The following is a 14,858-nucleotide window of genomic DNA, read 5'->3' as shown; positions in this document are numbered from 1 at the left end:
GTTACGCACAATAACTGCTTTAGAAAATCTCCAAAATAGTTGAAAAACAGCTGTTTTGAGTCCTAAATTTACGAGTTAACTAAATGCATTACATAATTCAGACTAAATGAATAATAACTCATGAATATCATTTTTGAGCACTTTCTGGGGTGTTTGTTTTGCAGCTGCTATCTCCTCAGAGCTCCAGCTGGTGTTGATCATCATGAAGCTGCTCTGAGTAACTGGAGCTACTGCCACCTCACACTTCTTTTTTTCTATTTCTATTTATTTAATGTTGCTTTACAGAGCATGCTTATGTTTAGATGCCATTAGTATTTTTTTAAAGCAAAGAATCAACGACTAGTTGTCGTTTTCCAAACAATAAGCATGTTGTGAACATATCTGTAATTTTGCAGATTTTTCCCCCCCTTTAAATGACCTATAGCTTCACTTGTTCTTTCTCGTTCTTTCTCTCTCTCTTCGTCCGTCGCTGTCCACTTCTTCTCCACACTGCTCCGTCACATGCACCCCACGCGCTGCCTGAGTGTAGCTGCATCGTGTAGTTTTCCCTCTGATTTACTTATGTCATTTATCAGCTTTGACTGTGACCAGTGGCGTGAGGTAGTTAAGGGTCCCAGTCATAGTTCATGAAGCACGCGCGCGCGCGCACACACGCACGCACGCACGCACGCACACACACACACACACACACACACACACACACACACACACACACACACACACACACACACATATTCTAGCTACCGTATATTATCGTCTATTATTATAGATCAGAGGATCAAATAGAGACTTGTCATTGAACGGCATCAACATACACATTTGCCAGCAGTCATCATTGCATATTTGTATGCGACAAAAATAATGAAGAGATTCAGAAATTATTCTTTTAAAAAAAAAAGTCATAGTTTAACTTATAGTCTATGTAAAATAAGCTAAATATTTTGTTATATACTTTCTATTTATAAAAACAAAAATGGAAACCATGACCGAGATGGGTTTGCTAATTTAAGGCAATATATACTATAGCGCGTCATTGAGCCGCAGCACCAGCGATACCTTTGTTAGCATTAATTTATTTTCGGTGACGTCAATCTGATTTAATATAAATTCACTGTTTGCATATATGACTTTTAATGTGTCCCTCTTGTTCAATGAACAGGTCACTGAGCTCTGAGAAAGAGACTGGGAGTGTGAAAAAACGGGACCATTCATTGTAGAATCTGTCAAAAAGACTGTTTAAAAAACAGCACTAACATCAACGTCTCTCCTCGAAGAGAAAAAACAAAACGTGTTGCTGAAGTTTCAGTTATATTTTAATGAATATTCGTTGTCCTTTTACGTAGAATTTGCTTATTTTTGCTAAATGAAAAAAAACAAAACACAAATGGCGGCATATTTTTTCATAACAGCTCTGAGGTGATGCTGCGCTCAGCCTCTGCCTCTCCATGTTTTTACAGTCTCCACGTGTTTCCCCTGCGGTCAGCTGAGCGCAATGAATAATGTTACAACGGTGTGTGTGTGTGTGTGTATGTGTGTGTGTGTGTGTGTGTGTGTGTGTGTGTGTGTGTGTGTGTGTGTGTGTGTGTGTGTGGGGGGGGGGGGGGGGGGGGGGGGGCTACCAGAGTTACAACATTTAATATCCACAAAAATGTCACATATAACATTACGATATTTCAGACACGTCAGTCAGTCCTCCCGTTGGCGTGCGTAACGTCACAACAACTTAAATTAAATATAAATAGCGGACACCGAGTCAATATGTAGATTATGTACAACTGTGCAACATGGCAACACGTTTCATCACACCACCACCAGCATGCCGTCGAGTCCACGCCACCTCTCGCTATCTGTACACACACGCGCGCACACGTGTCCGCGGTATTATCAGCTGTCCGAGTCCACCTCGCTTTTAGCCTCCTGGGTTTTCTCCGCAGCCGTTTTGGTCGTTTTGTTCCATTTCTGAGAGTTCTCTGATTCCTCCGAGGAAGATCTTTTCTGCCTCCTCCACTTCGCGCGTCTGTTTTTGAACCAAACCTACGTGATAAAAAAACACAGTTTTAACATCTAAGCTTAATAAAGGACATTATTCTTTTCGTTACTTTTATTTCTAACCTCGTTATTCCCGGTCAGACAGTCACTGTCACGATTTCACTCAGAGATTCCTGCGTCTCCTTTGACAGAATGAATGCCAAAAGTCGCCTCTCGTTTTCCCCACAGCCTTTCACTTTATTTCACAGCCTAACACATTTATTGTATATTGATTACCTGTATTATTTAATGTGTATATAGTGTGTTGATATGTGGACATTTCTCTGTAATGTTTCACTGGCAAGCCACTTTTAATTATAGGCGGCAAATTACACATTTGCGTCAACGTCATTTACAGTGCGTTATTGTCTTAATTAACAATATATTGATGTATTGATTTATTTACAGACTACTGTAATGTAAAAAATATTATTCATATCACGATGTCACCTGCGACAAGACTGAGTGTGATTTAAAAAAAATATTTCCACCTTAAAATAACGGACCCGTAACATTCTGCTGAGTTTGGTTACTTCGATTAATAATAATAATTATAATAATAGAAATAATAATTAATAGAAGTAGTAGTATGTGTATTATTATTAAAGTTGGTTAATGTATATTCTGGTTTGCTATAGTAAATGTCTGTTATTTGTTTTATTCACACCGAAAAATGTTGAACCAAAGAAAAATAATTAAAAAAATAACCCAAAAAACTAACTTTTGTAGCTAAACAACCGTGTACTTATTTTAAAGCAAGCTAAATTGCGTCACCTCCTTTTTCCTTTTCATTTTGTAGATGCACAATAGGCCGTTGTGCATATTGGTTACGGACTACAATAAGGCACAACATAATAATTATAATAATAATAATAATAATAATCATAATCATAATAATCATAATCATAATGTCTGTGTTACTGTAATAACCCTGCTAATTTTACATTAAACTAAACTAAACTCTAAATTGAGAGTAGGTCAATGTTGTTCTGCCTGTTTTGAACCCAAAACTCCCGGACTGTAAATGATTCTAAGAAGCAGAATATGAAGCTGAATGAAAAGCCAAAGCGCCTCTGACCTCGACCTTCTCCTCCCGGAGGTGGACCTTGCGGGCCAGCTGTTCCCGGGTGCCGACGTCCGGGTACTTAGTCTCCTGGAAGAGGCCTTCCAGGGCCTCCAGCTGCTCGTCGGTGAAGATGGTGCGGTGCCGCCGCTTCCTGCGGCAGTGCAGCTGGTTGAGGAGCTGCAGCTCGGTCCGCGACAGGCTACCCATGTTCATGTAGGACATCATCTGGTGCGGGACCGGAGATATCAGCACCGAGCCCGGGCTGTCGTAGCCTGCACGGCGGGTAGGACGGAGAGACACATCAAAAGGGTGGTAATATCTGGAGCAATCAAATTCCCGCAGCGTTATCTCCTGAAACAGTGCTCTCAAGTAATGCGGCTAATTGGAAAGTCTGGCCTCGATTGTGTACGCAGATTACAGCTGGTGCGTAAAATAACAGATGTGACACTGGTCTCTTTTTATGCACGTGAATATTGTTGCTCGTGCATTAAAAACCACAAACTCTATTAATCTCAAACTGTGGGCTGCCCGTTTGAAGCAATCTTTTCTTTCGAATACACGAGTTTGTTATGTTCATGCGTAAAGCAGCAGTTTGGAAATGACTGGCATCGATCCTGGATACGAACAGCACTGGGGTCATCAAACGAACGAGATAATTTAATCACACATGCATTTGGCATCACATTAGAATATCTTCGAGTAGTTGGTGTCGGTTGTGTGAATGCACAGATTTGACTTCATGCGTAAACTAACGTTGCAATTGTTTTGGGCATAAAATCAGAAATATTTATATATTGTGTGTTTTCGCAAGGAACTATGTCGTAGAAACACACATTTAAGGACATCCTCAAAAAGCACACTTTTAAAAATACTATATTATACATGTATATTGTCTTCTATTTGTGGATCAAAGTGAGACCTGGTGCAATGACTAAACCTCAACTATTTTTACTCTCGTTGAACTGGAAATAATAAGAGAACAAAGAGCAATATGCATTTAAAACATGTACAAATAATTATTTGTGTGGAATTCTATGTTGATCTCTTAAATTAGGAGTTCCACGCCATAATTGAAGTTGGTAAAATTATGAAGAGACTTTGGTTGTCCTACCTGCCGGGATGCACGGGCACTGCTGCGGGCTGAGGCCGGGCACTGAGCCGCAGCACGGCGGCGGTCCTCCGGCGCCTTGGACGTGCAGCTGTCCGTAGTAGTAGCTGTTATATCCTATCCTGGTCCCGTTCACGGACTGAACGCCGGGGGGAGAAGTACCGCATGTGGCCGAGTACAGTCCGTTGTAATCGGTGTAGATAGAGTCCGTGAGGCCGGCGGACAGCACCACCGGGCCGCTCCGGTGCAGCAGCAGCGGCTCCTTGCAGCTCGGCCGGCCGGACAGGATGCTGTCTATGCTGAACATCCCGGCGGGCATCACACCGGTGCGCGGCGGCCTCGGAAACGGGGAAAAACTCGGGGTGAAGTAAAAGTTGTTCAGTGAAAGAAAACGTCCCGGACTGGAAGATCTCCGTGAGGAAAGTTCTCCTAAAACTGCGTCATGGTGACTCTTTTCTTCCTTGCGCGAGCTTCGTCTCGAGGATGTGGACTTCTGGTTTGAAATGGACCTGTTGAGAGCAGGGCTGTTTTTATACGTCGCTGACGTCACGACGGAGCGGCTGCTCTGGGGTCAGCTGCCACAACTCGCGGCGTGAACGGCCGCACATCTGTGTATTGAGAATTAATTCAATTAAGATAATCCGCACTGTTTGCAGACTTTTGGAAAAACTCCGTTGCTGGGTCACAGAGTAATCCGATTATTTCCTGGTCAGTGAAGGCATCACAATCTATGGAACACATTTACATTAGTGTTTACAGTAAGGGGGTTCATTCATGAAGTCAGAGTCAAACTCAAAACTGACACTTTAGAAACCTTTATTTATCAGTTCATAATATTGGAAATTAAACTGGACCCAAAGGGTTACAGGATGTTTTTAAAATCGTTGATAGGAAATAGTAAATAAATAAGAGGTAAACTCTTTTATTGCTGAAAATGAATGAAAATGAAAATCAAGCTACGGCAAACCACAGCACGCAGGCAACTTTGCCAAGTTATTTCAAGGTAATATTAATAATAATGTATCAATAGATAGACAAATTCAGCCTTCACAAAAACTCAATGCATGTTTTGCTTATTTTATTCTGGTTCATTAATTTGTTGATACGTGCTATGAGGTGATTTATGTGTGGAATCATGCCTTATTGTCATCATTATTATGAAATGATGATTTATTATTAATGTAGTATTCGTATAAACACTCCCAAGGCACACACGATTCCTAAATTAATAAAATAACCTCTTAACCTGTACACGCGTGCGTAACGGCGCGGTAAAACTGTAATCAAGGCTTTTTATTTGTTTTTGTTCCTCTCCCTACATGAGTAAATGAATAATAACCATATTTCCATGTCAGACAGAAGCCGCTGAGTATTATATCTGGGACTCATCTCATTATCCGCCCTCCGCTCGCTTCTCCGCGGGGAGCAGATCGCGTTTTCCTTCCCCCAGGCAGCGGCTCCCTCTCTGCGGGGCGACAAACGCCGAACATTTCCCCCCCGACCGGGATAAGATAACGGCCCATTATCGCCTCCATTCAGCCTGGGAAACAGAGTACTTATTGCATATGTACACCACTAATCAACAAATGTGCTGGTGTTTGTCTGTGTGTTTGGGGGGGGGGGGGGGGGGGGGGGGGTGCTGTGAAGGAACGTGGATTCCCGGTTCAGGCCCTTAATGGGACTCGCTGATTGTATTTAACGCTCAATGTGGTCTTAACGCATGCTCATGTCGGGCTGACAGATAAGTTTGTGATTTGAAAATGTGCCGGTGATATATGGGAGATGATTAGAGGTCAGTTTGGTGCTTCATTCTCCTCCACTAATGCGGGAAAGACACTGATTTCAATCATCTCCGCAGATGAGTTCCACGGACTTGTTTCCTCCCGCACGCAAATATGAATAATATTCATTCTTTTACGTTAAAAATGTGGATGAAAATAAACGTCAGCCTACACACATCACTGCTGAAACCAAATTATACAGAATATTGTCTGAGAGAAAAAGTTTTTAACATGGACTCATATTTTTTTTAATTTGGGACTTCAGATATTAAGTCGGTCAAGAAATTAGTCTCCACCGCCTGATGCCTTTTATATGGTAGAAAACAAGCATAGCATTAGCACAGTTATATTATAACACACATATGATCCTTTGTTTCTTTGTGTAATAATTCAATATCTCTTTTTTAAAATTAATTCTTTCTGTGGAACCTCAGACGGAAAAACAGAGATGGGTATCACATTTCCTGCACTGCTCCATGTCTTTACAAATTATATTTATATGGCTGTATAGGTGTCACTTTCTTATATTTCCTCACTTCCACCCTATTCCAGCACATTGGGATCAATAAGAAATGTCTTAATTCTATTAGGACCATGAATGTGTGCTTACCGTGTGTGTTGGCTCCAGAGTGGTGAAACCTCGAAGTGCCTCTTAAAAAGAACCTGATTGGTGGATCCAGTCCTCCTCACAGACCTGAACCACTCCATCAGGTTCCTTTTGCCCCTTCAGACCATAAAGTGGACCAGCTGTTATCCATTATCACCTTTGAGTGCTTTGTGAGTTTGTCCCAACTGCATAACGCTGTCACAAGGCAGCAAATGGAAAATGACAATTTAGAAATTCCTATAGAAATAAAACCTGCATTAAAGCTTGTGGTTCAGCTTCCTGAAATGTTGCTCCCAATCCAAAATGCAATAATGTATTGATTCATGACAAACTTGTCATCAGATGTTTAGTGCAGACATTGAAATATTTTATTTTATAAATCCACCATTTTAGATGTTCAGTGTCAGCAGCTGCAGCCCTCAGCTTATTCCACACACCTTTCTAGTAATATAAAAAGCAAAACAGGATTATTAGGTTTAAACTTTACATTTTCTGTCTGCATTCTAGCTCAAATCGTTTACAGATGGGTAAAAATTATTTTATTTTGCGTGTAAAAGGACACATGGATGAGTTTTTCTGCTTTCCTGCATGCATGACAATCTGACAGAAGCCCTGCTTGTTGCTGCCTTTTGATATGGAAACATGTTCCTCTTCTGGAATACAGTCACACTGTGATTCCAACCCAGTGGAGAGTGGGAGAGAGGCCATATGCTGTTATTATTTCCACATTTATTTCTATATTTCTACCTCCAAGTGGCAGTGAAAGGAGCGAGTCAAAAGGGATTGCTAAAAAAGCAAAAACGTCCATTTGTAAAATAAAAGCTGTGGGGAAAAGCGCAGTGAAGGCGGCACTTATAGGTGAATAGAAGCATCAATCAGGCTGCTGATGGAGGCTGAAGACTCGCAGAGCCACAATAGCGGATGCATCTTTATATATCAGAGCCCTGATCTGTAAAACCTGGTTAAACATGGCAAATAAAACAGGAAGACTTGGTAATGCATCTGTCCAAAAGGGGATAAATACATGCTTTTCACTCTGATGTCCTTTTACATTGGACTGCAGAAGAAAGGAGCATCTGAATAATTGACATAATCACAACATCAGAGAGACAGACAGACAGACAGACAGAATTTATTTTAGTGTTGCAAAATGTAACAAAAATTGTCAAGCACGGCACCTGCTAATTATGACGGTCCATTAAGAACTTCATTGGAAGCATGCTGAGACGGTTAAGGACAAAGGATGTAGGACGTAGGATGTTTGGTCAAGGTGGGAAAGTTTCAAATGTGTGCATCTGGCAGGCTTTTACATCATTGGTCAACTCAAGCTGGAGGCTTTGACATTCTCTGATTCCCCCTGAACCCTGTGGCCCTTTAAAGGTAAAACACCTTTAAACACCTTTTTCTGCCAGTGGTCCACTGGTGTTCCACTGTGAGCTAATGTGGTTTGCATGTGTGTTAGCTTTTCATATTATTATTCTTATAATGATTTTAATTTGTCATTATCACTTCACTATCACTATTACTAGTAACATCACTATTACTTTTTACTACTATTGTCACTGTTAATTTGGACTGTTTCTTAGAATTAATGGGACGTTAAAAGCTGGAAACTGAAGCTAAATAAATGAAGTAGATGTTTCTGATGGGAGTGGAGGTCAAAGTATACATAACTGGACTGGATGTGAAGAATGCAAGTGTGTATTTGAGGGCCTGTTCATGTTTAGTAAAGTGTGTGAATGTGTGTGAATGTGAGTGATAGACACTTATCAGATACACATGCAGGCTGGTGCGGTGCCAGACAGGCCTGTGTGCGTGTGTGTGTGTGTATTTACTTCCTGCGTATTTGAAAGGAGACACATAGAACTCTATTAATAGACCTCTTTCAATCCCACCCATAAACTTACACACACATATAGCAGTTTGTCTTTCTGTACTTGTGAGAACCCTCATTGACATAATGCATTCCCAAACCCCTAAAATGTCCTCATGGTTTAAAACTAAAACTGGCCCTCATAAATACAGCAATATTCAATACAAAGGCCTCCTATAAGGTATTTTTTTACGTTGTTTATTTAAATTGTTGAGGATAACGTGTACACTAAGAGTTTGCTATATTTTATTGTTCATTTTATGTGTGGTATTTGTTTTGTTTTATACTTCCAAATAAAAAACATACATATCCATATTTATTGTTCGTGTCAGGTCCTCCGTGGCTGCGTTCAATATCTGCGATGAAACCCATGTGTTCCTCAGAGACGTTTGCTATAGTTCAAGGAGACGACTCCTCCTCCACTGCCCCATGAAAACCGTCTGGTTCTCCAACCACAAAGTGCCTGTAACCCCAACCACACGTTTAATGTCTGCCTCCACACATCAAAGGGCGTGAATCACAAAATGTAGTTATTGTCCAGCAGTCGTGTACTTCACACATGAGGTTCAAGTGAGTTGTAAACGCAATAACCCTCGCACAGAAAGGCCTCCGCTCGCTGGGAAACAAGTGGCAGTGATGAGCTGCACTTTTTTCTAATGCCTTTTGTGTCTCTTCAATGAGACTCAGAGTTTCTCAGGACAAAATTCACTTTTTCCTGACCAAGCTGCCGCGACGCGTTGGGAGTGAGAACGAGCTGTCCAGAACGACACATATGTGACTGTAACAAATAAATAATAAATAAGTACATTTTATGATGTGTTCAGGTTTGGTTAGGATGGGGCCCAACACATATAGGTTAGGTGAAAGATCTTGTTATGAGTTGGAATAAGTACTTTGATTAAGTCAAGGGAACCCTTGTCATCAAGGTTACAGTCGACCGTGGTCATGGTTAAAAAAACAAATAAAAGCAGGAAACGGCAAACGAACAGCGGTCTCCGCTTTTAAATTCTCTCATCATCTGTCTCAGTTGCGAGTAAAATGTTGTCAGTGCAATTAGAAATAACCGGCTACAAAAACAGGAAGTAGGGTGTAAAAAGCTTCACACTATAGAAACAAAGTGTTCTCATAAATGCTGCCACATAATATGGATTTCAAGGGTTTAAACTTGCACTTGAAAGGCACTTTAGAAGCATTCAAGTCTGTCTAGCATTTGAGTTGATCTTTCTAAGATCAGCTCCAAGAGATTTCAGTTGAATACACAGACTATTCAAAGGGGGGGGGGGGGCAAATGCAAATGTATCAGTGCAAATGGCAGTGTGGTACCTGCTATTGAGCCATGCCTGTGTCCAGTCATTTTCTACTTAAATGGTTTCAATTCAGTGCTAACGTCATCTTGTCAGAGGACAGAAATGCCCCGGCCGCTTTCTTTCAGGGGTCATCAATCATTCATTATAACCAGAATCCATCAGCCAATCCTAGTAATTACTGATTACAGGCAGGCAGCGATGTGGCAGGATTGAGGAAACACACACACATGCACACTGCTGTCTGACCGTGTGTCATGTCAGGAATCAGAAACACATTTACACATTAGAAGGTCTGAAACATGCTCTCCAACCCCCCCCCCCCATCTTTTCACGGAGGTGCTACTTAACACACTTTGGAATTATAAGAAATTCAAATCTGCTCTACAGGCTGTGGCAGGGACATAATGGAACCTTCAATTATTCTATCAAAACAACCCAGCACAGATGCTATGGATGGATTGAAAACATTAGAATTTAAACCTCAGCCCTGACTTTAACATGTCTTTTACACATCCACATAGGATTGTCATGCCAGTGTTTGAAATGGTCATTTAGTATTTATATCCATCCCCCATCACCAACATCCCCCATCCAACATACATTTTCCAGGTGTGAAAGTAACAAATTACGTTTACTCTCTTTACTGCAACAAAGTGTTGTTTTTTTTTGTGCAGGCCTACTACTAAAAATCTGTATTTTTCCTTTTACTTAAGTAAGCTACTTTTCATCACAAGTATTTGGGGGAGACCTGGGGCAATTTTTAACAGGAGGCAATTGTAACACATTCAATTCCTCCAATCCGAAAGAAGCCATAGTGATGACACTTAGTCTGCACATGCTCAGTAGGATTATTTCTCTGCCTGTGTGAAAGGAGCAGGAGCCTTTCCCCTTGGCAGAAGTTTTTAAACATAAAAGTTTTTTTGAGGTATGTTACTTTTTGAATGTATAGTATTTTTCTCCTGCTGTCTAAAAGTTTAGATGATTGCCAATTTTAATTTGCATTTAAGCACAGTGAAATTAAGGATCACTACTAAGGACTAGTTATAACTAGCATTATTTAAATTTATCTCAGCATAGCTAATAATAAATTTGCATCCGTCTTGATTAATGTCTGATTTAATGCACCACTCCTGTGACACAGCCACAATGTTTGTGACCTGTACAGTAGAGTAATGCTGGGAAACATGATACATTCTAACATGCTCATGGTGGATAAACTGGGACTGGGACTACTGCATTCACTGAGGAGCTTCGCCCTTCAGTGAGATGTGTGTTTGTCCCTGATCTGACAGTAGACCTTCATTCAGTTCAAACGTTATGAATTTATAGGCCGACTGGACTTGTTAAACTGGGACCAGAGAGGCTGAGTGGATTAGTTATACTGGGACCAGAAAGGCAGAGGGGACTAGTTAAACTGGGACCAGAGAGCCCAACTGGACTGGTTAAACTGGGACCTGAGAAGCTTAGCGGACTATTTATACTGGTACCAGAGAAAGCAAAGTGGACTGGTTATACTGGGGCCAGGGAGACTAAGTGGACTGGTTATTCTGAAAGCAGAGAAGCTGAGTGGAATGGTTATACGGGGACCAGACCGATGGAGTGGATTGGTAATAGTGTGACCAGAGAGGACTTTGTCACCACTGACCAAGCTGCCGTATTTGACGACTTGGGAGAGAGGACAGGCTTGTTATTATGAACGTTCTCAATTTGCACATTAAAGTTGTAAAGCCAGACAATAAAAAAATATCAAAACAAATTGCAACTGGCTAATATTCATTAAAGACTGCTTGATGCTTGATGCTGTTGGTTAAATATTTGCACTATTGTTTAGTTGGTTAATTAAATATTATTCTATTTTATTGTATATATTGTGAATTTTTATATTTTATATTTTAATATATTTTTTACTCTGCTATTTTTATTGCTTACCTGTATGTATAAATGCTGACGTAAAGCAAAAAATGTCCCTTATGGGATTAATAAAGTAACTATACATCTTTGTGGAATAGACCCTGATGCTGTGGTTCCTGCCTCTTCCTCTTGTACTGCTGACAGTACATTCATCAACTTCATCCTGAGGGGACTATGAATGCCTGAAGCTGATTTCATGGTAATCCATCCAATAGTTGTAGAGACACTGCTCTGAAAACCACAAATGTCAACCTCATACAGTAGTGACACTAAAGGAAAAGTCAAAAGATCCCCAAAGTTAATCATCTGTGGACCATGAATGTCTGTATCAAATTTCATGCAATCCATCAATTTGTTTTGGAGAAATCTCAAGCTGGGCCAAAGTCAGACATTGCAAGTCATAAAGCATGTCACTAGCACAACTAATAAAAACTTGCCTGTATCTGCATGCATCTTTTTAGTTCCATATTACATCTAAGCCTAAGATATCACATTGGATATCACATTGAATTGGTTAGATGTTTCAATACTGTAGCTGTACAAGTGTACAGTGGCCATAGTGTTTGAGTGCTTTTGCTTAGCATGGTCTCCATTTTTGAGTGATTTACAACAATGTAGAAAAATAAAACATAAACACACTCTCAACGTTAAGCTCTGGTCTTTTTAAAAAATCTATTTTTTTATGGAGGACCGGCCATCAGAGCCTCAGAAAGCAAATGAAGAAGGAGAGAGGTGACATGATGACATGAAGCAGCTTTCGGGCAGTTGCATTTCAACATGTGTTTCTGCTTCCAGTAGCTCTGGTATATGGCCAAGAAGTGGACAATATCCAGGGCTGGTGGCAATGAGTTTTATCACACAATACTGATCTAGGATCTGTTCTCATTGTAGTGTCCAAACCAAGCTGGTCAATATCCCTATGCTTGTTCCAAGCTTTGGGAGCTGGGGCCTGCCTGACTAGTGCAAAATATAAGAAAGATTATGTCCAACTTTGTTCATCCAATCAACAGAAAAAAACTCTTTTAAGTGTATTTGCTAACTCATCCGTTAAAATTATATATATAGTATATAGGCTTAAGTGTTCATGGTTATGCATAATTGAGGGCGTGGCAGCATTGAGTCAAGCCTTTCTTCCTGCAAATAATATGTACAAATGTTATGGCTTGCTATTATGGTTTCATATATATATATGTATACATATATATATATATATATATATATATATATATATATATATATATATATATATATACGTATATATATATATATATATATATATGTATATATATATATATATATATATGTATATATATATATATATATATATATATATATATATATATATATATATGTATATATATATATATATATATATATATATATATATATACACTGTATATTTTAGTAATATGTTAAGACTAATCTGCAGGTATCGGTGTCTGTCATCATACCTGGCTTGTTAGCATAGCTGGTTGTCACACAAAGAAGTCGGCTGTTAATTTTTTCCAGTAAGAACATTATAAACAAGCCTGTTTTTCACTAGCCAAAATTATCATCCCAATTAATATCCAAATATACATGAATTATAGCTGCACCTTGCTAACCATGCCAGCTAGCTTGTGCTAGCCTTGGCTGGTAGGTTGAGGTTTGTTATGCTAATGCTACCTGGCCCAGCAGGTTGTCAACCATGTCCATTACATGCATTACTACCATAATTATGTACAATAAAAAAAAACTTGTATTTGCTAGATTGATTTAAAGTATGTGAATGCAGGAATCAGGAGAGCTCGATTTGAATTATTTTAGACCTAAGTGCAGCCTTTGACACAATAGACCATGATATTTTAATCAACCGTCTTAAAACCTGGGTTGGCATCAAGGACACTGCACTTAATTGGTTTTATTCTTACCTTTTAGATAGAACCCTAAAACAAAGTTAGACTGACGGAAAAGATTAGGTGAGTAAAGAAGATGGAAACAATGAGTGTGAATACAGATCGCGAGGAGTAGTATAAATGTCAGTCAGTGATCTTTAACTACGGGTATTAGAGTCAATTTAAAGTGTTCTGTGAAGCATAGAATATAGTCGGGCGGCGATGTCAGAGGGAGGGCCGGTTGGTGATGGAGGTGGGCCGGTATTGGACCAGTCCAACCCCATCGGCCTACCGGGGATTTCCATGGTATCCCCTATGGCCAGCCCACCCTTGGTCACCATAGGCAATTACGCATCCTCTACAGCTCACATTACTTGTAGTGTACCGCAAGGTTCAATTATAGGTCCAATTTTATTTCAGAAATCAGAATATTTAGTCCTCCAAACCCTATCACTCCGATTAAAAATGCCCTTGGCCCGCTGTTCCTTTAACATAAAGTCCACTGCCAGAAACTTAGGAGTAGTTTTTGATTCAGATTTAAGCTTCAAACCACAAGTCACAAAAGTTGTCCAGATCTGTTTTCTACAAATTAGAACCATTGCCAAAATCAAAGTAATGCTCTCAGTAATGCTCTCTCCACCTGACCTGGAAAAAGTAATTCATGCATTTTCTTTTCAAGACTTGATTACTCCTTTCTTTCTGGCATCAACCAAAAGTCACTCTCTCGCCTCCAACTAGTTCAGAACGCAGCAGCTCGGCTTCTCACTGGTTCTAACAGACGACATCACATCACCCCAATTCTGGCCTCTCTCCACTGGCTCCCTATACGTTTTAGAATTGGATTTAAGCTCTTCTGGGTCGGGCCCCAACATATATAGAGGAAATGTGGACCCCCTATGAGCCAGCTCGCAGCCTAAGATCCTCAGGTGAGGCCCTTCTGGCTGTTCCAAAGTCAAGGCTGAAAACTAAAGGTGACCGTGCCTTTGCCATCAGGGCCCCTCAGCTTTGGAACGAACTGCCTGAGGAGATAAGGCTCGCAGAATCAGTAATCTCTTTTAAATCACTTCTTAAAACACATTTTTACAGACTGGCTTTTATGTGATGTCGTCGCTTTCCTGTTCTATTTCTGTTTTCTTTTAATTTGTTGATTTGACTAAATTACTTTAATAAATGCAGTTGCACTTGATTGTTCGGTCCCTATTGCAGGTTGGGTTTGTTGGCGGGATTCGCAGGCTTTCGGCTGTTTTTCGGTGAACGGCTCAGATGGGAGCGGTTTAAGTGGCTGGGCGCGGCTGGTGTTGCA

At 40.2% G+C, this 14,858-nt stretch overlaps 1 protein-coding gene across 1 annotated transcript; it reads right to left on the bottom strand.

Annotated features, from left to right (window-relative positions):
- Positions 1-1,619: 1,619 nt before the first annotated feature.
- On the bottom strand, positions 1,620-4,521 carry LOC137891841 (homeobox protein goosecoid-like). Its single transcript, XM_068736636.1, has 3 exons — positions 4,206-4,521; positions 3,107-3,366; positions 1,620-2,034 (listed from the first exon to the last, which is right to left on the bottom strand). Exons 1-3 carry the CDS (start codon positions 4,519-4,521, stop codon positions 1,885-1,887), a joined length of 726 nt encoding a protein of 241 aa, XP_068592737.1. The 3' UTR covers positions 1,620-1,884.
- Between the last annotated feature and the right edge of the window lie 10,337 nt (positions 4,522-14,858).

This window comes from Cebidichthys violaceus, unplaced genomic scaffold, assembly GCF_023349555.1.
Source record: "Cebidichthys violaceus isolate CVI_PGR_0920_01 unplaced genomic scaffold, fCebVio1.0.p SCAF_709, whole genome shotgun sequence".
Classification (NCBI taxonomy): domain Eukaryota; kingdom Metazoa; phylum Chordata; class Actinopteri; order Perciformes; family Stichaeidae; genus Cebidichthys; species Cebidichthys violaceus.
The sequence above is the reverse complement of the archived record's forward strand: the minus strand, read 5'-3'. Positions and strand labels throughout refer to the sequence as shown.

What these genes read in the sequence shown, in the direction of transcription:
- LOC137891841 (XM_068736636.1), bottom strand. Translation starts at nt 4,521, where the DNA reads ATGCCCGCCGGGATGTTCAGCATAGACAGCATCCTGTCCGGCCGGCCG. An exon ending in GTGCCCGTGCATCCCGGCAG is followed by an intron (nt 3,367 to 4,205) that starts GTAGGACAACCA and finishes CCCGCCGTGCAG; the next exon opens with GCTACGACAGCCCGGGCTCG. An exon ending in TCCGGGAGGAGAAGGTCGAG is followed by an intron (nt 2,035 to 3,106) that starts GTCAGAGGCGCT and finishes TTTATCACGTAG; the next exon opens with GTTTGGTTCAAAAACAGACG.